Consider the following 26,570-nt stretch of genomic DNA (forward strand, 5'->3'; position numbering starts at 1 on the left):
TGAGATGGTGTATAGGAGAGCCAGCTTGAACATTGGTGAAGTAAACTAGGAGACCCCCTGCACGAAGGAGACCTCTGGCCCCTGGGTGCGTGCCTTGGCCTGAGCGCTAGTTCCCACCAGGGTTTTACTGTGGTTCAGGTACCCCTCTGGTCTATGCCCCTCTGGATGCTCTGGTGCCTTGCTGTTGAGGTTCCCAGAGAGACCTTGACCTGGCTCTGGGCAGTTGCCTTTTCCCAAGAACCTCATCTCACAGAACTTGCAGGAACTAGCTTCCTTCCGAAACCTCCATCCAGTTTGGAAGAAATCAGCCATCAGATCCAAAGTCACTGAGCACCCCAGACTGCCTGCACTGGTTCTGTTTCCTAAGAAAATGGCACTAAAAAAAGATTCCACGTTTTCACTCAGTTGGAAGAAAGTAAAAAGCACAGGACTGCAACAAACTTTCTCTCATTTTTTCCCTATATGATGTTTTTGCTTCAGCAAGTGGAATTTAGGACTGGGTCACTGAATCAAATCGTTTGCTCCCATAGGAAACCTCTTCATGTAACCCATTTAATTATTAATATTTCTGCCCCCCAGTTCAACAAAACCATGGGAGCACTTCGGAATTTGTTTAACTTAAAGCAACTGCTAATTTTCAACTGACTCCAATGGGCATTTTATAAGACAAAGGACATGCTGATGTGCCTTACAAAATGTTGGTTTAATAAAAGATGCTGTATCTCTTTCTACAAATTTCACTATGCAAAGGGTAAATAATTGCTTAAGCTCAGTCTTTAGTCGAGAGAGCATAGGCTTCATTGAGGCACGTCCCCAGTGAGACTTAAGCATATGCTTAAATGCTTCCTCTGAATTGGGAACTGAACAACTAATTTGCCTTTGCTATGATAGATCCTTTACTGTTTTTCTTTTTCTTCAGTTAACACTTTCCTTTAAAAAAATTAATCCCTTCAAACTACTAAAAGAGCCACCTCACTTCCTTCAAGTTTCTTCCCAGCATTTATAAAAAAGATGGTTTATTGTCCTGAAACCAAAACCATTACAGCCTGTCAAAACCTTTCTGTAAGGCGGCAGCTAGCTGAATAATACATTTCACATTAAATTACACAACTGTGTCATCGGGCTAACATTAAAGGTAAGTCATTAATAAAAAGAGAAAATAAAGTGGTCCTTAATTATACAAGACATTAAAAGGCTGAGTGTTTTGCTTCTGCAGCACACTCACTTTGTGAGAATAAACGTTTTAAGACCAGTGTGAACTTTTCTCTGTGGAAATTACAGCTCAAAGATAATCCCTTACACCCGCTAATGCAGCTCATTGCTGTGAGACGTGTCCTTACGCACCTTCTGACTTCTTGGTGCTAGTCCTACGGATGAAGCCAGTTTGCAAACCCTTGGCTCGCTCACACAGTTTTTGCTTTTGTTTTGTTATTTATGGGGGACGTTTTCAAAAGACTCAGGTGAAAGCACTTAATAGCTAAACCCCATTGATTTTCTGTAAAAATAGGGCATCTTGGTGCTTTTGACAAACATCCGAATACACTTTGGAAATTGGAGCCTAACAGGATAAAGCCAAAGGAGCATAGAGGGAACCCAGGGAACGAAACCTCAGCATTCAGGGCCAGGCGTAGCCGTAACAAGGTCGGTGGCAGGGAGAGAGGGGCACTGGCAAGCACACGGCCACTTCTGCATCAGCAGAGGACAAGAGAGGCCCACTGCCGCTCCTGCTCCCCAGCTCCCAGGTAAACCCACACCTGGGAATCCCCACAGCCCTACTTCAGTAATTGAAATCACGTGGGGACACGGTGTCTTCTGCAAATCTCCATATGTAATACTTTCTTTACCTTGCAAGTAAAAGCAGAAACTCCTTGGAGCCTGAACTCCTACAGGAAAACCACATATTTAAAGCTTTTGGGGACTGTCACCATTTTTGCCTGCAAAATACCTTATCCCAGCAGAAAAGCAATCCTCTCTTTTCTTTATACTCCTTCCTGGCTCCTCCTTTACCCTCCAGCTTCCAGAAATGCAAAGCTACCATTTTGAGAATACAAATCCTCTCTCATTCCTCATTGACTGAGCCAGCCTTGCCTCGTGGAACAGGACTAAGAAGGGCACCTTTTTTGGTGGCTCGCTGGGAACCCCCGAGGTACACCTGCAAGCCTGAGCTAACCAAAGACCGAGGTTTCTAGCAGAGGCCGTAACATACTTCTGTTCATGGTTTGATGCAGAGCAAGCCACGCACAGCACTCATTAGACGTCCACAAGTCACCATCGTTTGGTAGCTGCAGAGTGTTAAGTAGGAGTGTGCTAAAGTAACGGTTTAGGAAAGAAGGGTTAAGGGCACACAGGAATATCTGTGACATGCTTGTGCTAATGATAACCCTTCCCTGCCCACAGCACCACGGTTGAGCGGAGTAACTTTGTATTAGCCTGCTTTTGAGGACTTGAGTCAGGTAGGCTGTGGATCCTTCCCCTGCGGGGGGGGTGGAGCCCGAGTTCTCCAACAGAAACAAATTAGAAGGAAAATTTCCAAGGAAATATGAGAGGCTGTGAAAAGTGTTGGTTTGTGTGGAAAATTTTTGCCCTATTTTTCCTGAAAAACTAAATGCCTAAAAACAAAAGTATTTTGGCCAAACCCCTGAGTTTTTCAGTATTTGAATTTCTGAACCGTAAAAAAAGAACTTTTCTTGGGAACCGTAGATCAAAAAAATCCCCCTGAAATGAATTTCCTTTTAGTTTTCATTTAAATTGTCTGCTTTATTATGGCACTAATTCTAGCTTTTTTCTTTTTTTAAAGAAAAAAAACCTATTCAGCATTGCAGTTATACCAAGATTCAGAAGACCTCTGTGTTGTGGATACAACCTTTCATCAAGTAGACTAAAGTTTTCCACAAAGCTTCAATGCTGGGGAGCCATCATCTAAGGCTTTGCCTCACGTAGCCAAATTGGCCAGGCATTAGTTTGTAAAGAAAACATCAGGGATTTAACCATATGCACGTCCCAAATCATGCATCTACAATCTAATCAACTGGTTTTCTTTCTGTAAATGCCAATAGAATATTTGCTACATATTAAAGGATGCTAATAAAATTTACAAGATAAAATGAGATTCTTCCCACGGAGCACAGTATCTGCCCCCACTTTGCACTTTCCGTGCTTCAGCAGTGCGGTAGAACAAGATACACAGGGTATATTGAAATTAGTTTGCAAACCGGAGGGATGCTTTAGTGATTTCCTCGTGCGAAGACACCCTCTCTCTGGTGCCTAGTAAATCATCCTTGCCAAACATTATTTACCCCTGAAGCTAACAAAAATACTTTGAAGAGCAAGTCTCAGCATACCAAGTGTTAAATATTTCACATATGCAGGGATAGCCTTCACTTTAAAAGATGTCTACTTTACCTCGGGGTAATTAACACATTTGAACTGTCCTGGGGTTAAAAAAAAAAAAAAAAGGCATAAAACCAAAACAAAACAGAAAAAACCCTCAACACCCAGTAAAGACCAGACACCTGAAGTTAACCATGAAGTACACTCATCAGTGTTAAGCCCAGGAGAAGATAAAGGGCTGGTTTTGGTGGATGTCCCTCACAGTAAAAGTCTGGGCTTCCCTTTATTACGTATAAGCTTTGCTGAACTCAGGAATAGTCAACCCTGGGTAGAGAGAAGGGGAAAAAAAAAAAAAAAAAAAGAACCTTAAGGGGTGCGGTCCCTATCCCCCCACGTACAACACAGCAACAGACGCACATGCCAAGGGGGCCAGGCGGGATGAGCAGGACCAGCCACCGCAGGGTACGACAGAGCGACACCTTCATCTATTCCTTTTCCAGTGGCACACCATGAAAACTAGCTTGTGCCAACTCGTCTCACGTGCTCGGTTATTTCGCCTGCCTGCCTCCCTCGGCAGCACGCTTCCTGTTCCTCGGGAGCAATCAGCCAGGTGAAAGGAGCACGTTTTTTAGGGAGTCCCCTGCTAAAATACCAACAGCGTGTTCTGGCTGCATTTCAGATCAACTTCCTTTCCACCTCTCTCCCCCAGCCTTTGAAACACTAAGGAATGATTCACTTGCAGGCACTGCTGTATTTCCATTATTACTAAACAGTTATTCCTGCCTGTCCGTGGAGCAGTGCGGGAATTAATGCAAGTACACACACCCCACACACTTCTGCAAGAGACATCTTTACTAGGAGGCACATGGACTGGATGGGAGAGCAGAGGGCTGGGGACTGTGGCAATTACTCAGAGTAACAGGCTGTGAGCCTTGGGCTTTCAAGTGGAAAAACTTTGCATTGGCGCAGCATTTTCCATCATTGGCTGAGAAGGAAATCAGTTGGGAAGCCAAATAAATCATCAAGGCCCCGTCTGTACAGCCTGAAGGCTGCTCGGGGCAGGACTTCCACCAGGTAGATTAGGATCTCCTGGAGTCTCCCATGCTGCTGGGTCTGCAAAGCAGCTTTGGAGCCCACAGTGGTGCCGAGCAATCGGCAGAGCATCGCTGGAGCCTCGGTGATGAGCGGCTGATCAATGGAGCAGCACTACCACCTGTATCACTGCCAGGCAATTACTGGAGCTGCGCTCGGCAGCATTACTGCAAGCTGCTCTATGGAGCAGCACTGGTATTTGTATTGCTGCCATTTCATCAGCAAAGTGGCACTGGAGTCTGTCTCCTTGACAGCTGATCAATGAGGAGGAATATAATAATCATAATGTGGTGTTTTACAGGATATGGGCCTTTAACCCAAGGACCTCGAGTCCCTTTTCAGACATTCATTAAGCCACAAATTCCACACGCGTGGAGATGGTCACAAATATCCAGATTGCCAAGGTATTGCAAACTCATCTTTGTTCTTGTTGTAGAGACGGGTGATCCGAAATGCCATGGACATGTTAAGTGTCCTGGTTTAATTCTCAGTGATACTAAGGGTAGACTGAAAATAGGTCCTCAATACAGAAAGGCTAAAACAGGCCAGATTCTACAAAAAGCTTTCCAGAAAACCTGGCTAGAAATATCACAGCGAAAGCCAAGACGTGCTGAAAATAAAAACACACCTGATGCCAGGCTTGCAGGTCATCCTTTTTAAATCCTGAGAAGTCAATGACAGACTTCAGCACACAAAACAGAAATGTGGAATGCCTTGGTGAAAGCCAGCACCACCAATGCCTCAGCAGGGCCACAGTCTCACCTTCTCTCCGTTCCCTCTCCACAAAAGTATCCTCCAACTTCAAAAGTGGAATTAAATTCAGGTGTCTAAACTCCCCATGCTCTCAGCTATCCCTGTACTCAAATCCCACACGTGGATTCAGGGTCAGCCTCAGCACACTGAGACGGCGCTGCACCCTCCAAATCTTTCGCAGTGCTTTTTCCAGCAAGCCTGTCAAAGAGCTCGGCTAAGGTATTATTTTCCTGAGCTTCCAATTCAGTGTCACCCTGCCTAAGCAAGCTGCTCAGCTCAACGATTCTTGTTTCAAAGTTATAGAGGCCAAGCCTAGCTAATCTTTCTTTATAATTCATTCCCCAAATCCCTGAATAACTTTGGTTGCCCTACACTGCCCCTTCTGCATTCTCAAATGTGCGGCACGCTTCCCATAATAAGGTAACTAAAACCGCACACAATAGCCTAAGTGTTTTATTTCACGTTCTCCACTGATTAATGCTGAATGCTTCCATACAGTATATCCACACGCTTTACACTTAACGCTTCAATATATATATAGTGCAATAACCGCGTTGCTTTTACTTTACAGCTGCCAATTTGTGCAGATGGCCGTAGTGTATTAGTCACCAGCAACGCTCCCCTCCTCCTCCTCCCAACAGTCTTGTTCTCGGTCAGCGTTTCACATGGCATTTCCTTTCAAGGTATCTATGGCTATTTTTGGCCCGAGAGTTCCTGGTATATTAAATGCAACGAGCCACATCCTCAGCTGGTGTAAATCTGCACAGCCCTAATTCGGTCAGTGGAGCTGTGCCAATTCACATGAGTGGAAAGAGTCCCATAAATCAGTTATCAGACCAATACATTAAGGCAGCTTATTTAAACTGCTTCTGCTTTGTTTTTATTTATTTACGGATAACTAACCCACAGCATTTAAGGATGATGGTCCTGCACCACAAAGCCCACAAAGTACGGGCTGACTGATTGGGGATAAGGACGGACACACAGACAGGTCAGCTCAATTCACCATCGCACCGCCACAGTCAAGCACTACTCTGGTATTAGTGAAAAAACCTTCTCTCTTTGGTCTCCTTTTGCCTGAACAGCAATTTATTTCAAGCCCAGAATGGGTGAAGACCATTTTTATGTATAAGGGAAACAAAAGTGTAGCTAAAATTGACCCTTGCCACACCTCCCCATCCTGAACTGTTTCCTGGCTGTGACATCCTCTATTTTCTGTCCAAAAGCCAATTTTTAACCAGTCTCTACCCTGGCTTTTCAGAGCAGTCTGTTTCATACAAAGTCTTCCCAAACGCTTGATAATCTGGCTCAGCAGCAGCTCCACGTACCGCGGCTACAGCCTAGAGACACTGGAGAGGAGCAAGGCACAAGGGAAAAAACCCAGCCCATTAGACTCTTGCCTCAGTTCCTTAATGTTTTGAGGTGAATGATTTAGGCTGTAAGAAAAAGCCTCCTGACAACAAGATCTATTAGTGTATGGAATAATCTTCCAAGGGAAGTGATGGAAACATTGCTGCTTGGCACACAGCTAGTGTTTGTCCAGACTAGTTTTTAAATATACAATCCTGAGTTGGCAGAGGAAAAGTCTAGTCAAGGTAGTTGCTCTTATCTATCTCCATATTCCAGGATAAATCAGGTCATCTCCTTTGTTCTAGTCTAAAAATTGAGGAATGCACTTAAAACAATTCATGCAGTTTTAATCAGCTATGATCTCCCTTTTATGATCCACATGGGTTGTATCTTATTAAATTAGATATATCTAGCTGTTTCTTTTTAATCATCAAGTTTTTCTAATATAAGGCAGCAGCACTGTCTAGCACAGCTGGCGTGAACTGGGGCTGTGAACACCTTCAGGTCTCTCTGGCTGCCACAAAGGCTCCCAAGGCAAGCAAGTAAACTCCTCACTTTAAAATAAAATAATAATAATAATAATTTTAAAAATAAAAAAATAAAAACAAATAAAATCACTCCCTAACTTGTTTTTGTCACTCGGAGAGCCTGGGACTGACTTTCAGAGGTCATGAGTGTTCATAGCTCTGGTCAAAGTCACTAGTTGAGGGGAGCTAGGGTAAATTTATGAAAGAGAAGGACTCAAAAGCATTTAGATACCACAGCGCTTTGTGTGGTATAAAAACGTGAAAAAGACCCATACTGCAGGATGAATTAAGGCTGAAAAGCACCGCATCCTGAAACAGAGATTGAGAATTTCAGCCTTAGTGTTATTTTGCAAGTGTGAATGATAGCTATAATGCTCAAAACTGGAAAGCAAGTCCTGCAGTCCCCTGACTGACAGCTAGAGAATTTTGCTTTTAGAAAGATGAGTAGCACTCCCCCCCCCCCAAAAAAAAAAAAAAAAAAGATAAAAAGGAACATATGATATTAGCAAATTCCTTTCTGCTAGAACATGAGGTCTTCCTCCCGGTGCTCCCAGTCCAGCATCCCTCCCTCCCTCGGCGAAGGGACCACACGCGTGATGTCAGCAGAGGCAACGACTGGAGGTCCCTTCAGCATTGTTCGTGTGTCATCCTGCTGGATATAACACGGAAGCAGCACTAGAAAATGGCAGATTTCTCCCCTTTGCCCTCCCAAGGACTTTGCATGTGATCCTAGGCACGACAGGTGACCACACGACAAAAACGAATGCTGAAGGGTATGTAGATAGGATTTTCTTTGTTTTGTACAGCAACCAGCACTGCAAGGCCCTGATCCTGAGCGAGGCCTCTCGGGAAGGATTTGTACCCATCACCCTTCAGTACAAAGAAACCTCAATATGACAGATCACTAACTCATTTGGCTGCCCTTAAAAAATTTGCCCCCAACAGAGGAAACTTCAGGTAGGAGGCTCTGTGAGCTTTTGGCCATTTCTTATACTCTTTAAATTATTCCTTGAATTCACTGGAAAGAACTTTTTTAGTGACACAAAATTGTTTGAGAAGCAATAAATATACATTCAGATTAATGTAAAAAATGATAAATAAGATACAGAGCAGCCACTCCAGCAACCATAAATTTAGCCATATTTTTCTTTCCGAGGCCTCTATATCAGATCTTATCTCCTGTAGGAGACTAGTTTTCTTTCCCTCAACTCCCAAACACTCATCTATTGTTTTGAAAATGAAAAGCCTGACAGCAGAACAGGACGTCCTTTTAAGAACATGTCTGATAACTAGAAAGTCACAGTAACTCTGGTATTACTTAAGATTCAAACCACTGTTACTGAGTTCAGAGTCTGCACCGTTACTCAGTATGTTGTACAAAACACAGCAAGTGTGCTAAATTTGGTCAAATTGTGACTAAAGAGGGTGTAGGGGGTCAGAATACAGGCAAGATGCAATGGATTTGATAGAGGGCACAGTCACATTTGGGGGCACTGAGTAGTTTTCTCGAGCAGGAATGAAGAATCAAAAATAATGCACGTTTTCTTGAGTAGTTATTTTGTAATCTACTCCTAATGTTGGTATGGGTTTGTGAGCTTCTTAGAAATATGATGGCAATGGGACTGCATCAAATATATTAAAGCAGATGAAAGTCTTTTGGCTGTTATCGATTCTACTCCGTACCTGCTTCTTGTGTAAAATAACCTAATTCCTAACTTGATATTCAAAAGGACAAATCTACTAGTCACACCAGTGAAGAGGTACTCGCTGGTGTTTGCAAGCACTGCCTGTTCATATTTTTGTATCTGGAGCACTCTTGCATTTAGCAAAGTAGTTTTACCCCTAAAGGTATACATATGGATCTTAAAGTTCTCTGGAAAGCCAAAGCTATTGGGGGCTTCCTGAACTACTTGTTATCGCTTTGAAGCATCTGGCTCGTGGTCAGCTGTTTCATGTTACTAACTTCTACATTTGTTTCTGAAGAAATTAGCACAGCTTCCTTCAATGCTACATTCTGCAGCGGTTTTGGTTTTGATTGTAACATCTCGTTGTTCATCTTGAAATCAAAGTCATTTATGGAAGCTGCAGAATTTTAATGTTCCTCAGACTCAAAAGCATTTGTTTAACCACCACCAGACAAGGAGATGAATAAGAGAGACTGTCTGCTCTTGATTTAGTGGGACCAGATTTTTAGAAGAGCTCAGCAACCAGTGTATGTCTTCAACACACTAACTTCTTTGGACAGCCTGGGTATTTATTACAGTGCTTAAATGAGAACAACTCTCATGAAAACCATGACCTTAGTGAACTGGACAGTTAATACACACTATACATTCCTATATTTCCATCTGAAGGAGGGGATTTATTCATTACTTCAACCTGCAATTTAAAAGCAGCTTTTGATTCTCATTATTTCTGCATCTGTTTTATTGTTCGCCCAAAAGGCCTGTCTACACGATTGTTGAGCTATGAGCTCTGTTTCAGAATCACTGCCTAGTACAAAATGATATGCAGGACAAAAACAAAGAGACAGTATCTTCTTAGGTTACTTTTGTTTAAGCCCTACACAGAGAACAGAATAGATTAAAGCAGTGGGAAAATAAGAGATGGAGTCTTGTGATGTGGCATAGGGTGCTCCTTCCAGCCAACCGCACTTCATTTTTCTCCACTGATGCTTCCAAGTGGTTTTCTAGGATACCCCTGAGCAGAACTCATTGTAATAACTGGAGGAAATAAATTAATGGAGAATTACCGCAAGGTTCATCTAAGAGAAGTTTTGATAAACAACACTTCCAGGCTGAGATATTCAGTGCAGCCTGAGGAATGTGGACTTTCCCACTCGTGTCGAACTGAATGGGTATCTGTACCTCTGAGTCAAGCTGGGAAGTGGCTGCCACAACCACCAAAAGCAATTTTGGATTTCAGGTGCAATCAGAGATCAAGAAGCACCCTTAAACTGAAAAATTCTGACAAAGAAAAAGGTGAAACAAAACACATTTGACCTATCCAGCTGGCATCGCTACCAGACTTAGTCTCAGCAAGCAAACTCTCAGGTGAGTTGCAGTCTCTGCACTCCCAAGTCTCAGACAAGAAACTTGCGCAATGTTCAGATAGAGAAAAGGAGACAAAAAAATGGACCACTGTGGAATCACAGCCCAAATGCCACCACAGACACAGAGAGATGTCCCACACACGTGCCAGCCAGAATGGAAGCTTATAAAAATCCGGGCAAATTAAATATTATCATATTGCTTCTGTCTAGATCCTCTCCAGGCAAAGTCCTCCCTTGGCAAAGGGATAGCTCACCCCTGAGCATTATTTAAGTCCTTTCCAGACCAAGATTTAGGCAAACCTTAATTGGTGCATGGGCTTTAGGCTGGCTGTCTGTATGGACAAAATGTTTTCCACTTGAAATGGTTTTGAAACCACCGCCGACACCTATGCAGCCACAGATACATCAGGTACTTCTGTATCTTTAAAAAGCAACACACACACGCCTGGCACTCTGAACCCAGATTCTACCTCATTTGTACCCATGGGATGCTGGTGATGTCATCATGATTGCACAGGATAAACGAAGGTTGAAGTTGGCCTGTTTAAATTAGGATTTTTTTATTTTTTTTTTAAACCTGTATATTCTTCCCATTGCTAAATCTTTTACAGAGGCTACTAAGGCAGAGAGCTGCTGAGCTAATCCTCTTTGACTCCCTGCCATCCTGGCAGGTACAGCAAAGCCTAAGGTAAAGTGGAGCATCAAAAGGAAAATTAATGTCTTCTAACAGCAATTAGAGGAAATTATTTAGATATAAATCTTGTTTTATATCTTCTCATACTTGTTTTTCAATCTTTCCCCTTTGATTTTTTTTTTTTCCTTTCAGGCTTTTCAGAAAGAAACATTTAAAATCCCTCCTGTAAACCAGTGGCATAATTAGCTGCATGTTACACCTGGTATTTTACTCTTCTACAGAGTCATTCCTTTGAGCTTTCTTTTTTACTAAGCCCCGAGGTCTCCCGAAACTGAATCTACTTGTTCTCTCATCTGCTGGCTGACAGGAGGCTGAGGGGAACCAAAACCGGGGCAGGGACTGTGGGGTGCCCTCCTGCCGCCCGCCAGACCCCCCCCAGCCGCTGCAGTGGGTGACCAGAGGTGCCAGGCGTGCCCAGGGCCGCCGATGGCAGGCGAATGCACCTCCCAGTCGCCCGCACTTGGCCTGCGCCATGAAGCAATGCATGTAACCTAATTGTACTGTGATAACATCAAACAAAGTCTCTCTGATCCAGCACTTGGCAAGCCGCCACCCTATCTGGGGTCCGATCTGACAAGCTTGCCGATTGATCAAATCATTATCTGGTAGTGTAGGTGTATGGTCTAACACGAGCCAAATTCCTTCAGCTGCTTCTTCTCTTTTCTAGAGAGGATACAAGGCTCCAGCAGGCTCCTTCCCCCCGCCGTACACGACTGATGGCTTCAGCAGCATCTTTTACCAAATGCAGAGAGCGGCTCATGTTCACCCAAGGGAGGCTATGCTTTTAGCTTCCCGAATACAGAAGAGTTACTTTGCCCATAGTGTTTATCATAGAAAACTTGCAAAACCAAGATAGAAAAACAGTTAGCTCTTCTCAGTGGCGCAGCACAGCAATCTGTGTTTCCAGAGACAGCCAGGCACAGCTAAAACTGCTGACCCTTCCAGTTTTGCCACATCCTCTAAGCTGAACTCACGTTGTGCAGAAAGTGGCACTGAAGCTTTTGGGCTCCCTTTCCACCTCCTTGTTACTACTCATGGGATGACTTGGTGGTAAAAATCTCAATTATTGCACCTCTGCAAACCTGATCTCCACATGCACCCTCTCCCCTGACCGAGGCAAAAGGACATGCTTTCCCCTGGAAATATAGCCCTGTCACTGCTCACAAAGGACAAGACCTCACTTCTACACTTCCCCCATATAGCACCAGGCTTCTTAAACTCTTTGCAGACAACTTGGGGACAAGATTTCCCTCTGAGCAGGAACACCCAATGGCTACCGTTTTTGAGAAGGCTGAATGGGCTGTTTGTCTGGAGCTGAACAACTACACCTAAACTGACCAAGATGAGAAGACTGAAGATACCCAAGTTAGACAAGAGCAAGGCCCACACAGACTGCAGATCCTAGCAGGCAACCCTTCATTTTGAGCAGTTTTGCTTTTGTTCCCATCCCAAGAGGGTGAGTAGCGCATGGTGGGGTCCAAAATCTCAGATAGCCATTTCTCAGAGAAAAAAGGGTGGCAGTCGAGCACACTGCAAAACTCTGCAGATACCACTCACCATTAAGCTCATGGCAAAGCCATTCAGTTTGTGACATATCCCTCCCATCTAATCAGTCCCAAAGGAATGAAGACGACATAGGTGGATGTTTTTCCTAACAACCCTTTTCCTCCTTTTGTAATCTTCAATCTTAGAGTAACAGAAAGGGCTTGGCAGGGGCAGGAGATGGTATCCTCATTTTAGCACCACCAATTCAGGTCAGCATTTCATCTGGTCACCTCGTGGCACTTCCTGGAGTCCTATTTCAAAGTAAGCTATCCAAAGTAATTTATTTGGTTTATATGCTTTATTTTATCCACATAAATCATGAAACAAAGTCCATAGGGAACAGGCACTCTATACTTATCATAATATGTAACTTAGTTCCCCAGAGACTGAGTATGTACAGAACAGCTAATAAATGGTTCAAAAAAAACCTGGGTCATTAAATCTTGTTTTATATCTTCTTGTTTCCATCAAGGTATGCAGGAGTGGAAATTCTCTTTCTAAGACAGGCTCCTACTTTTCAGCCAACTGGGAATAGAGCCAGCTGAAAAGAGAGAACCCCACATACAGCACTGACAGCTGTGCACAAAATTCATGAGCTCAAGAGACAGACTGCTGCAGAGACAGGTGTCCGAGATCTAAGTTTAGCTTGAAAGATTAAAACAGCCTCTACAAAGAATGCATTTATTCTAATCCTCTCTGTGCTAGAAACTACACATGCATCACTGATGTACGCATCCTGGAAACATTTGAGATATGTCTTTCTTCTGTAGGATTTCATCCTATTGTGTTCAGGGATAAAATAGGTTAGTGTTAAGACCACAGAAATGCACAAACGCAGCAGAGAGAGATGTTCCTGCTGTCTGAAGAAGGGTTGCAAGCGGTCAGGATCTATGGTTACAGAGGAGGTAGGATTCAGGCTCGCACGGCAATGACGGCTGCCCACCCTGGCAGCAAGCAACCCCACCCCAGATGTTCTCAACACAATGAGGATGTCATATGTAAATAGGAGCTGGGAGGCAGATCAGGTGTGGTTCTTGCAAGACAAACGTGCTTGGGAATTATGCATGATTCCATGTTTAGCTACCCTGGTATAAATCCAGAGCAATTATTTTGATCTTAAAGCAGCACTGCTCTAAATATACATTAAATGGAAGAACATACCCACTATCCTCAGGAGAGCCAAAGGTACAGGAGGACTCAGCCTTTCCACCTCCCCCATGTAGCTACGGGTTTGAGAGAGGCTCTCTTCCCCTCACTGGCGTAACTGGGTGAAGAATCCATTTCCTTGTAACAAACCATAGATGTAGCAAGAAGATTTTGATGCCTTAAGCTTGCAGTCTCTAAATTAGAGACAGCCTGGGAAGGCAGGAGACCCAGTTTTTAGATTCACAAGGAACAAAGGATGAATCACTCAGGATCATGTGATATAGTGCAGTTGCATATATAATTGTCTATCAATACAGGTAGAAATTATCATATGTTAATACAAGAGAATTTGATAATCTGGAGGACATCAAAGTGATGAAGTCAACAACAAGCCAGGCATAATAAACTTCACCTCCTTCACTCAATAAAACAAGGGGCTCACCTTTGGAAAGCTACAGAGCAAAATTCCTGGGTTGATAATAGAAGATTTACAGATTCTTTCCTCTCTGTAATACAGAACCATAATGCCAGAATTTTTGAACAATTCTCACTCCCAAAGGAACAAGAATAACAAAGGGCAAGGTATTCTAAAAGGGCAGTCACTGTTTAACCACAGAATCCCTCTATATCTCTGATTTCCCCAGATTCAAGAAAATTCCCTGGTTTTGTTCAGGGAATGGAATTTCTCTGTCATGAAAATTTGCAAATACTTGTTTAATTCAGCACTTTCACAGGGAGGCAACATATCATTTCTAAGATCTCATGGCAAAGCTGCTCCTAAGGCTATCACAGAGATTACTTAGTTGGTGCCAACCGGCACAAAATTATAATACATGGCTGGAACTGCCATGCAATTCTTGCAAGCAGAAGTAATCTCTGTCCTTGCATCATCAGCTCTACCAGGCAGGAGGTCATGTGATGGGTGCTCCAGACAATGTGGGGGAGAACAGAAGTAGGGAGGATGTTTTTAATTTATGTATTTAACATATCTGTAATGGGCAACTGAGAACTGAAGCCGCAGAGTAACTTTTCTGCAGCCTCTGGGAAAACCTCTTTGGGCTGGATGGAAAGGGGATGCAGAGGAGAGGAACAGGGCACAACTGCAGCCAGTAGATAAACCTACCTACGGGTGGTCACAGCTACACACAACTGCTGAGACAGTTACAATGTTAGACATCCCTACAGCATGCAGAAAAACCTCTTCTCGCTGGGGAAGAACTCCCCCATACCCACTTTACCCATCACTTGAGATTTGGTCATGTTCTCCCACCAGTCAGCATCCCAAACGCCTAGGAAATAATACTGAGTATTGCCCCTGCAAAACACCTGGGTGGGAGGGAAGCACTGGCTGTCCCTGCTGTGCAGAGAGGGACATGGGGTGCGCAGACTAAGCATCTCGCCTCAGACTTCCCCAGTACAAGTGCGGCAGACTTCCAGCATGCAGTGCTTTCACAGCAGGATCAGCTTTCCATGCCGAAGAATGGTTTGGAGGGGGAGCAGTGGGGAACTCCATGGGCTGTATGTCAAAGCCTCCTCCTAGGGCTTTCCCACAAGCAGATGGCAAACTGACTCCCAGTTAGCAACTCATCACAAAATGAAAAACATCTTCCTCTTCCTGTCTCTTTCGGGGCAGGCTCATGTGTTAACTGTTTAGCTTTGTTTACAGGCTCCTTGGGCTTGGGCTTTTGTTTTTTTGCAGATTCTTGCCCTCGTACAATAGCAGACAACCAAGAAAAAAGAATAATAATGATTAAAAAAAAAAAGCAGTCCAACACTGAAATTCATGAACATTGCTCGGGTTTCTGACAACCCAAGTGTTTTGGCTTTGCTGAGATTCCTCAGTAATTCACATCTGCTTCTTCCCTCTCCCTGGCTTGCCCCCGGGATCCCAGGCACTCACAGCCTCACCACAGCTTCAGGACATAACAGACCCAGGAGGGGTCCCATGCCTCACAGCAGTGAGACCCTCCAAGAAGTGGTTTCCTCAGAAGTACGAGATTAAAACTTAAGGGGAAGGAGCACTAACATTTATTTGAGAGGGAGAAAACCAGCCTGGATAGCGAATCTAACAACTTTGTCCCAGACTTAAACCCCACGAGTTGCTCCACATCAAGACCAAATGGTTGTTTCTTCCTTCCAGGGCTGGGGACACCATTACCATCCTGCTCCACCCATCCCATGTCAACACAGGAAACGCAGACCCAATCCAGCCACCACTCATTCTTTTTCTCCTCCTACTCAGTAGCATATTACAAGGCCACTAAATTAAAAGGAATGCTCTTTAATTCTTCAGCTTTCAACCCTTCTCTTCCCAAGCACTGCTTCTTTATGGATTTCAAACCAGTTCGACAATATACAGCTCTTTTGGTGTACCTGTGGGTTTTGGAGCAATATTTAACAACTAAATTAGATGTATGCGTAAAATATACACAAGGGTGTCTAGATATTAGGTGGGGTGTTATTATATAAAGGCAAGAACAAAGACCATTTATATTACAGTACGCAAAACCAGTATACAGATTTGTGCACAGGTACACTGGTTATAAGTGAACTAATAGCTCAGGCATTTTATGCAGCATTATTCATGACTTTCATATTAAGCCATCCGTATTCTTTTAAATTCCATTTTATGTTACCCATATTATTTTTAATCCGTGCCATTTATGAGGCCTTAGTGGAAGAGGTCTGCAGTTATGTTGTGGTGAAGCCTCTGTAGCGTGGCCACAGACATGTGTGGTGCAGGACTGCTCCATTATGCTAAGCAGCCAGCCGTGAGCGTATGCTTGAAGTACGAGATCATCATTGCTTCAGACAAAGCATAGTGGAGCGTTAGCTCAGTGTCCTCATTGTTTGTCTATGTTCCTTGCAAGTAAGAAGTAGCTCACTGGCCAGAGGCCAGTGCTCTTCAAACCAATCTGCAAATGGCCTAATCAGAGCTGTGATCTGTTCTGTATACTCAATTTGTTGAGTCACATCAATTTGTTGAGTTTCCTCTCCCATTAGAAATACATGCAAGTGCCGTTTTCTAAACATATTAACTCTCTTCAGGCTATTTTGTTGTGTAAACAGAAAGACAAGTGACTAGGCATTGCAGTCAAGAAACTGATGTTCACCATGGCCTAAATTCTTTACAACTTCACCAGTTCTTTTACACCAGTTTTATGTATCTTTCGTTTCATGATACCATTTTGAGAATTATGCTGTGCCCTTTTTCCTAGACAACTCTAGCTTAATTGCAGTTAGAAAATAAAACAATACAGTATGCAGGGGATGGACACTCTTCAGTTAAATAGAAAAAGTTGCTCCTTTTTCAGCCATGCTCAAAGACCCACCCAATGCCCAGAATGCCAATGGGATTAACCATGAGGTTGCCAAAGCCACAATTTACCAGCGGTCCCACCACGATCCTGGGACCTTTACTCAATTACAGATCAGAGATCTTCCCACCGCTTCCAGTCCTCCAACCCTGTGCTCTCCTGAACCATGTCTGGAGCCAGCACAGGCTCAGGGCACAGAAGCCAACCCACAACAATCCCACCATTCCCACTTCTCAGCACTCCTCCCCAGCGCTGCTTCTCTCCACTGCCCACGGGGAAAGGCAAGCTCGCCTCAAAACAAGTCCTAGGAGGGCCCAACTTGCAAATTAGGAGGGCAATATAACTGGCTTTGCTGCAGGCTGCCAGAAACAACACAGACTGGTTAAGGTAACTTCAAGGTCAACATCAAGTACTGCTGTAGACATACCCTTTCTTTTGAATTTTCCGCCAGTATCTTCTGTCAGCCTCTCCCCATCACTTCTGTGAAGTACAGTCATCTTCTTGATTGCTGTTGTCCATCCCAGAACTGGCTCATTTTGGATAGGGCTCTGTACACTGTTTGTGAAGCAAACCATAAAACAGGATTATTCACAGGCTGCTGCTTCACAGGATGTTTTCCATGCCACCATGCACAGCTTGTACAAAGGTAAAGATTTTTAGCTTTCTTCCTTCTGTACAGTAAAAACTTAAGGCCAATATTTGTTCCTTTTTGTGTTAGAAGATCACAACCCAGCTGCCAATCATCTGGCCAAGAGGGTTATGCAAGAGTCAGGTTTACTGTAAAGTTGTACAAATTTTATAGCACCACAAACACTTTAACTACCATGATGCTTAAAACTCAAGAGCATTTGGAGAACAAGGAGAGTTATTCAAGCTCCACACCATTTTGGCTGCATGTTTTCCAGGTGTATGATTTCACCACATGGAAAAACACAGCCATTGCCAAAGTGAACTCATAAAAACCTTTGATGAGTAAAGTTTGGATAAGCACAAATCATTTGAACCAACAGTTGGTCCAATTCTCAAAGGGGTTTGGCAGACATAATATAATTCGTGGTTTCACACACAGGCCATTTTTCCCCTCCCTCCCCCCCCGCCCCCCAATCTTCACAAATTCGGAAGATGTTGTTCTAGAAGGTGCACTGGGTTGGGTTTGCTATGTTTTTCTTTTCCCCCGAAGGGTTAGGCACCACACTATTGCAACTCAAAGCCATTTGGGGCTGTGAGTAAGCTAGCAAACAGGTTTTCCAGAACTGTGTTTAGATAGTTGCATGATCCGCCTAATAGACATAAAAAAAAAAAAAAGAAAAAAAAAAGAAAAAATTAAACTCTAGGTCTCTCACCACCCATTTGCTAGCAGGCAGGTAATATAAGGCAAACACTTTAACAATCTCTTCCTCTGACACATTTGGACATGTTATTTCAAGATGTGTGGCGTCATTTAAGGCTGTGCCATGAGATAACACAGTATTTACATCTCTGGGCCGGGAGCAATATTGCTACAGCTTTTAGACATTATTGACATAATATTTTCTTTGATAAACAATCTATCAGGAAATTGTCAAAGTCATAACTGAGGTAATGCCAGGGACTAAGCAATCCTACACAGTCCAACAGGCAACTAGAAATTTAGAGAGCATAAACACAAGGAAGATGACTCCTGTTCCAAACGGCTTTTGTTAAGCCCTGCTATGGAGAAAAGCATTCATTTACAGCTCATGCGGTCTCTTCTCCATCCGAACGGGTAGATCGGGCAGACAGCGGAGGTCTTCCTGATTAACCTCTCCATAAGCAAGAGCAAAACTTGCTTGCTCCTCCAGAACTGGAGTGAAACTCTCATCCCTTCAAATAGAAAATTTGAAATTTTTTGATACTTTGATGTATTTGAGCTGTAAGAATTCTGCATTTTGCACTCCACAATGCAAATGAGGAATGGGTAGAGATTAGATATTTAATTTCTATAGCATGAATTATAGTTCTCAGCAGACTATATGCCCCTCATCGTCAACAAGTCACTATGTCATCTTACACTTGGGTGAATGGACTTACAGCAAATAAGTAGGGCTTTTTTCCCCATTTTTCATTTTATTAATTTTTCCACAGTTGAGAATAATTTGTAAACTCATGCTTGCCATTTGCAACTTCCTAACATACACACCAAATCTAAAATATTCAAAGTGCCTAAGAAGAAACTTTGAGTGGTCACATAAGGTACCTCTGTCCCTTGCTCAGACATATAAAAGAGAATCAGCTGCAGCTCCACAGCACAGATTTTTGAAATTCACTCTCTATGCAAGTTTTGCTATATTTCCTTGTAAGTTTTTCCAGGGAATGCTACTGAAAATTCATGCCTGCAAATTCACTGGATGGAATAATCAGGGTAAGCACATGCAAAGTGAGAGGCAAACTGAATCACCTTTTGTTTGCTTTTTTGAAATTTTTAGTATTTGCACAATTTGTCATAACCCTCCCCTTCTTTACCCTCATAAATAAATCACATTTCCTCCTACAGGACCTCCATGGATGTGACAGAAGTTGCCCTCATGCAAGTCAGAGCCAAAAAGGAAACAGTTAGAAGTATGCACAACCATCTCAAGGCATCACCATCTTCTCAGCTCTGCCTACAGCAAGGTCCAGTTTTCCAAAGCAACCACATATATAATGGTGTTACAATTGCCCTTCTCTTTCAAAACGTCCATGTTGCTTGGGCAGTTCAGGGCCTCAAGTGTGCCACTTTAACGTGTACATTAACCCACGTGCCACAGCTGGCAAGGCTGCAGACGAGCTGGGCCTTCCTCCCTTCCCTAGCACCTAATACTGACATGCTCCCCTTGACTTCAACCAAGCCCCTAAGTCGTAACATGCTTCCATGTTCAGCTTCTTGGTTTGTTTTTAAGTGATCAAGCTCACACAAGCCTAACGATTCCCTTCAGTTTTACAAGCATATTCATGTTTGCTGTCAAACGCATGAGTTAGTTTTCTGCAGGCTATTGCAAGAGAGCAACCATTAATTACTGCAACTGCACAAAATGCCTTTTTATTTAGAAATGTATTTCAAGATGTTTTTGGTGATTATACCATCACTCTCCCAAACTCAGTAGTCACTGGTAAACAGTTTATCTACTCTGAATTTGTAGAAGGTTGGTGTATTTTGATTTCCTACAGAATAATATTTCCTCTGCCCTTCCCTTTCCCTTCCGTGTGAACTGATTTTTACCTTTTTTTTAATTCTGTGCCTTTAGGGGCTTAATTGAAGATTTCCAAACACAAGGAAGTGTCTTAAAGGGTAACAGAAACGCACATTTACTCATTACTGAAGCTTTATAACACAATTTATTTCAGTGGAGAGAAGCTCAAAAATATGGCTGCCAGTGAGAGCCCTTGGGAAAGGCGCTTCCCTTCACGTACTCATGATGGCACCAGAGCCGATTGCTCAGGTTTGCAGTTGGATACCTCACAACTGCAGCTTTCAGAAAAGTCTCAACATTATTAAATGCTACTTAGCATGATGCACACTTTTGATAATCCAACTTTTATTTAAATTGAGTTCTGAACTCCTTCCAAAAAAAAGTTCTACCTCTCTCAGAAGAGACCCCAACCCTCCAGCTTTCTAACAGAAGTAGTACCAGTTCAGGAAACAGAAATGCAAGTTTCAGTTCATTATTTTCCTTTATGAAATTAAACTAATATATATTACTGTATGTACAGTACTGTATTACTGTATTACATATGTAATATATTAATATACATATTTATAGTTACATTCAAATATTATATATTAATATACTATGCACATTATATAAAATTTTAAATATATATTAGAGAAAAATTCTACAGTCCCCCAGTAAGTCATCCTGTCCAATGAGTCGAATGGTTACACTCATGCCAGCTATTTCTTTGGACATCAGTGCGGACTGTCAATAGGACTTTTCCCAAGGTGGTGAATAATTACAGGCTCAATCCTTGAGTGACACCAGATTTCACTGATTTAGAAACTATATAAAATCCTACTTCTCTAATTAGCTATTAATCAAGCACCAGTGAGTAAACATTTAAACACCTGAGACCAGATCCCCCTTTTAGAAATTGCTTCCACTGGCAATTAGTGTTGTAAACTTTTCCTATTGTCCTTTTGCAAGAAGGAAATATTGTTGTTATTGACAACAACTAAAGAAAACTTCACTTTTCCATCCCTGGTTATACACAGGCAATAAAGGGCCCTTTATTTTAGCAAAAAAAAAAAAGAGGCTCAAGACTCTCCTGTTTTGAGTTTGAAGACTGGTTATTGGGCAACTGAGACACCATTCTCACCACTGCTTAGGAGATGGAGGATGAAGACAGCCTGGAAATGGTGGCTTTGAGATGGCAGGTCTCCTGCGTACTCTGCTGCCCCATGCATTTCCAAATACACACTACTTTATTTACGCAAATCTCTAGCTCGGGTAACCTTATAGGAGTTCACTGCTTTTAGGGACGCTTCAGAGATGTACTACCACCACAGAAGTCATGGTAGCACCTTCCATAGCGACAGGCTAAGCAAACAGCTAACTTTGTTCAACACATGCTATCACTAATGCTTTCTAGGAAAATAACCCTGTGCGTTTGGCTGGCCAAAGGGTTTTAAGCAACACCATACTGCTCAGTTTCTTTCAATTTCGCTTTTTGCTGGTTTGTATGAAATCCCCAACCCTTACGGTGCACGTACTCGCTTCCTGGGTTTCATTTCCATCCAGTTATTTGTCTTGTTATTTATGAATGAAAGTATCCTTAGGCAGAAGGTGTTGTCCAGATTAGAAGCAGGCAGAGTTTCTCAGCTGAAACTTTTATCCCTGCCCAAAGAAAACAGGCATATTTGGGTCAACAAAAACATTGCAAATTTATGTTGGGTTTGTCACTTCAGCTGAAAAAATAAAAGTCATCAGCCTGAAAGTGCTTACACATTTTCAAACTGAAATTAATAAATTAATTTCAATTAACAAGAAAAGATTACAGGCACTTTAATGAAAGGAAGCATTATGTATCGAGTCAAACAAAATATTTTATTCAACCTGAACCGATTCCCTTTTTTGGTCCTTTCACCAGTATCATCATCCTCTCCTGAATCTGGGGGGCTTTTTTGTTTTTCAAGAAACATTTTCCTCTCAGCTTTTTGGAGCAGGCAGTTCAGCTTGTTTTGCTCCCTGCAGCATTTCAACTCCTTCCTGCCCCTTCCAGGACAATTTGTGCCTCCCACTATCAAGATTACTGTTACTCAGAAACCAGAAGAATTCTTGCTGGAGAGAAAACTCTCCCATTTGCTGGTAAGATCAGGGACAGTCCAACAGGTTACAAGGCAGGGTAATACAATGCTGCTGCGGAAGGGTTTTGCCCATGCCCAGCCTGCCGGGACAGGGAGCCTGTGAACATGCACCCTCCTTAGCCAGGAACTTTTTGACTCATTCCACCCCAGCAAATGTTCCTTAACTTAAAAAAAAAAAATTAAAAAAAGGTCAGATCCCCCTTGGCCACTGTCACCCAAGGGTCAGAAACTACTTCAAATATATAGATGGATCTGAAGGAGTTTAATGGTCTGTAATGACGGATACAGAGACCCTCCAGCTGGATGTCACAAAAATTAGAGAAAGCACTTTAAAAGGAGATGTGGGAAGAGGGATCCCTTCACCGATTCTTCAACTAGAGATCCAGCTAATTACCCACCAGATGGATGCTAACATGCTCAGAGGGGCTTGTTGCACTGAGAGGGGGTGTTTAACACACCCTCCCCAGATACCCAGGACTGATCAGTTGCTGTCCCCTGCCAGTGCTTCACCTTTGATTTCACATGAATGCTCAGGCTAAAGATGCCCAGCTCTCAGCTAGGTGGTGATATGGATCCATTGGCCATTTCAGCAATGCTTGGGGACATTTCCACTCAATGATTTGCTCTCTTAGCAGCAAGGGACTGGCCAGTCTGCTCAGCTGGGTTCTCTGGCTTAATCAGGGCCCCCTCACAACTGCAGCCCTTGAACACTGAACCTTCCCTAACTAGCCCCATTCTCCTGCACAACCATAAAATGCAGCCTCTCCTGGTTGGCACAGACTCCAGACTTGGATACACAACAGAGCAGGACATGTGTCTGAGGAGGTCTGGCCCACAATGAGTCAAGGACGAGGAGGATAGACTGCTAATGTCCATTCACAAGCCTTTTCAGCTTGTAACCCATGAGAAAAACACAGGGCGTTATTTGCCTCCCACTGCTTCTCCGTACCTCTCCACCTGGCTACTGCCTCTCCAGCAGAACAGGTTGGGATTGCTTCCTTGGAAAGAGCTGGGAGATGCATGTTCCCTTTCTGCATACTGCAGCCACCACCTTTGAAAGAAAACAAGCCCCATTCCTGAAACATTAAATACAGGGACTGTATGTTCAGAACCACATGAATGGTTTCTTTAAGGTTTGTGACCCTATGGGAGTATTCCCCAGAAACAGAGACTACTACAGAGACTTTGCAGCATGGCAGATGTCATCAGACCAGCCATGGTGTCATCACCCTGGCAGGAGCATAACAGAGCACGGAGGAATGTTTGCATGCCAAGCACAGTTTGGGACAAGATTACTTGCAAATCTGATCTGCATAGCCCTACTCGTTGCTTTTCAAGAAAGTCTCTTTATCAGGGAGAAACAGCAAGACAGAGAGAAATTCTTATACAAGAAATATCTCTGGGGCTCATTCTTACCACTTCCTCCTGTCCTCCTTATAACCAACCCATTATCCCACAGCCACTGCTGCCATGCAAAGCTGCATTACACCCTGGCTTGTGGGATTACAAGAGACCACGTGTGAACGTGAAAAAAACCTCCCGATCTTAATAAGCACCTCACCCTCTCACCAAGACATGGTTTGGACTGGCAAATTTTGTCCTGTTAAACCAAGAAACATCACAAATTACAGCGTGCAAACATTAATCGAGACCACACCCTGGAAGAGCGAAGGGAACTGATGTGCAGCAGCATGACAGAGCCGGACAGCAGCAACAAGACAATAACTTCTATCACATAAAAGCTGCAAATCGGAGTTTAACTTGTCTAACCAGCCCCTCTACATCACATCAAGGACACAAATCTACCACCACCCTGGAATTTGTGCTCTCAGGTCTGCGTTCCTGGGTTGCCAGCATTTAATGTGTGTCTCAGGTGGAGCCAGCGAAAGCTCTTGTAAAATTGGTCTTGGCCTGCACGCATAGACCTAAAGTGGTAATTCACCTGGATAATTTGCAAATAGGAGGTTTGAGGACTGGTGTGGTGGAATTAAATTCGCTTTATCAGAATCTGCAGGTGATCAAATTCAGATCCCTGTCCACAGTCTGCATGGACCCAAGGAAGTCAGTGGAATCACTGAAGATTCAGGACAGAATTTGATTGAGGATGATAAATATTATTATTTCTGGAAGCAGCAAGTTTTCCTGGAATTCTGCATAAAGTCTAACCTTACAAACAGGTGTTGCAGGGCACAGAAGACACAGGAAAAGCAGCATGTGATCTCTCTCATACAGATACAATACCATACCCAGAAATACACAGGTGGATAATAACCCTACTACAGGACAAAAGAAACTATTCCAGCCACACCTCGTGGTTCGCACTAGAGAGACCCTCCTTTAGCAAGGTATTGCTGACTAAACAGAGAAGTTTAAACACCAGCCATCCAGGTACAGGCCAGTCTGGCTCAATGGCTCCTGGTGCACTGTTGACCCAGAACTAAACTAATTAGCCCATTTCCTTTTAAAGTGTTCTCAAATGCCACTCGGCCATGTCACTCCACACCAGAGAACTCTGAAGCAGACTAATTACACCGGCAAATCTTTGAAAATTACACTCAAATGACGTAGACTGCAAGAGGTTACCTCCCTCCCAATACAAAAGGCCTGATTCAGGACTCTGGGGCAGCTCCCCTTTAAAGTCAGTATAATTCTGCAAGTCCAGGAAGCATGGTAATAGAGAAAAAATAAACTTATTTTTGGCACACAGGCCAGATTCATTTTGCTAGCAGTCCCCCTCTGATGCTGATGCAGCCCAAATGTGGCTGATGAGCCTGTTACAGCCTTGACTAGCTCAGATGTGGGCAGGAGGGAAACACCAGCATTATTCTCCATTGGCGACAACAGCCCAGAGGCACAGCTCAGCGAGAATTTTAAGTAGCTAAAATGCTAAGCATCGAAGTGAGATTCTGTCCCAAAACTTCCTATGGGTTACATTTGCACCTCAGTTTCTCTACCTCTAAAATAATAATTACTCAACACACCAGTTCTTGTAGGACTTAATTAGCACTTGTCAACCTCTTAGAGCTCCTCAAGGGAAGAGGAGCTATGCACCACAAAGTACTAATTAATGGAAGAATCCTTTGGAACAAAGTATACGATTCTGTTGTTGTCAGATCTAATAGAGTCATAAAAAAAACAGGGCTGGAAGGGATATCAAGAAGTAACCTAGGCTGTTCCCCTGCCCTGAGGCATGATCAAGTATATCTAAATCACTCTTGATAGATGAATACCCCTAAATCTTGGGATGCTCAAGCTGCGGATTAAAATAGATAAAGATGGACTCATGTTACATGTGCATTGCACTCTTTGGCTCTGCTGAACGCAGATAAATATTCCTTCACGTGTGGCACACGGGGCCTCTCAAGTGCTCTCTGCACTGGCCTGGAAGAGGCTTTGCTGCACCCGCAGTGAAAGCGTACCGCGAGACCTACCGATCTTTCCAACTCATTATTATTACAGCTCATGCAATAAAAAGCCCCATTGTAGCATACAATCCCCAAATCTCAAAATTGGAATGAGACACACAAAATGTGAAAAAGACCTCCAAATGGGGAATGGAGCAGAGAGGCATTAATGGATATGCTCATGGTTATGTGGGGCTTCAGCGAGAACCAGAAATTCACTGCAGATCACCCCAGTCTCACACATGGCTGAATTGCAAGACTTCCCTTCCATAATAACTTCAAATAATTTTTGTTATTTTTTTTTCGCCACTTTTCTCCCCCCTTTCCAACCCCAAGAGTCCATCTAAAGTACACTTTGGCCTAACATATAATTTAGATGTGGCTACTGAAGCACTGCACAGCCTTAAGTTTAAAATTTCCTTTTTTTATGAAACTGAAGTTAGGCAGGTCAGGCCTGGAATATTAGCTACACAAAGATTTTTAGAGGGCTTTTTAAAATGCTTTAATTGCAAAAATGTGTTAGTTCAAGCAGTCTTTCCAAGACATACATGCAAAGTACAGTAGGAGATACCTTTTATTTGATTAACTTCATACAGGAAAGCTTTTGAAACTTATACTTTCTTCATCAGGCTAGTGGATAAAAGCTAAGCTAGGCAACTGATACAGCACTTCAGAAGTTTATTAAATTAACCAATTAAACTGAGGCAGTATACAATATACAGAGGCCAAAGCAAACAATAGAAGGTGGAACACACTCCTGGGGCTGAGACAATAGTGTCATGTCAGCATTTCCATTATTAAGCTACTTCAGAGTTATTGTGGGAGGCGTGCAATTAACAAAAAAAAAAGCCTAAACCACTGAATTCAGTCATTCTAAGGGATTCCCAAACATGCCCAGGCGGATGGAAGTGCAAGACGCAAACCAGTTTTTCACTAATTTTGTCACTTGAATTAGAAAGCAGGTTTGGCCTGGAGAAACAGGTTGGCACATTGCACAGGAAACAAAGAAAGGCTGGTTCTCCGGAGCTGCACAGTGCCCAGCATAAGGGAGCCCTGTTCTG

The 26,570-nt window shown here is 43.1% G+C and overlaps 1 protein-coding gene across 8 annotated transcripts in view; it reads right to left on the reverse strand.

The window, feature by feature from the left end:
• MYL10 (myosin light chain 10) overlaps positions 1 to 26,570 on the reverse strand; it is a 166,057-nt gene that overhangs the window by 50,441 nt on the left and 89,046 nt on the right. For all 8 annotated transcript variants that reach the window (XM_072882116.1, XM_072882113.1, XM_072882118.1 and 5 more), the window contains one exon: positions 17,234 to 17,361. In XM_072882116.1, the coding sequence (XP_072738217.1) occupies positions 17,234 to 17,361 (128 nt within the window). The remainder of the gene's footprint in view (positions 1 to 17,233; positions 17,362 to 26,570) is intronic.

The sequence above is a fragment of the Ciconia boyciana genome, chromosome 17, assembly GCF_034638445.1.
Source record: "Ciconia boyciana chromosome 17, ASM3463844v1, whole genome shotgun sequence".
Lineage (NCBI taxonomy): Eukaryota > Metazoa > Chordata > Aves > Ciconiiformes > Ciconiidae > Ciconia > Ciconia boyciana.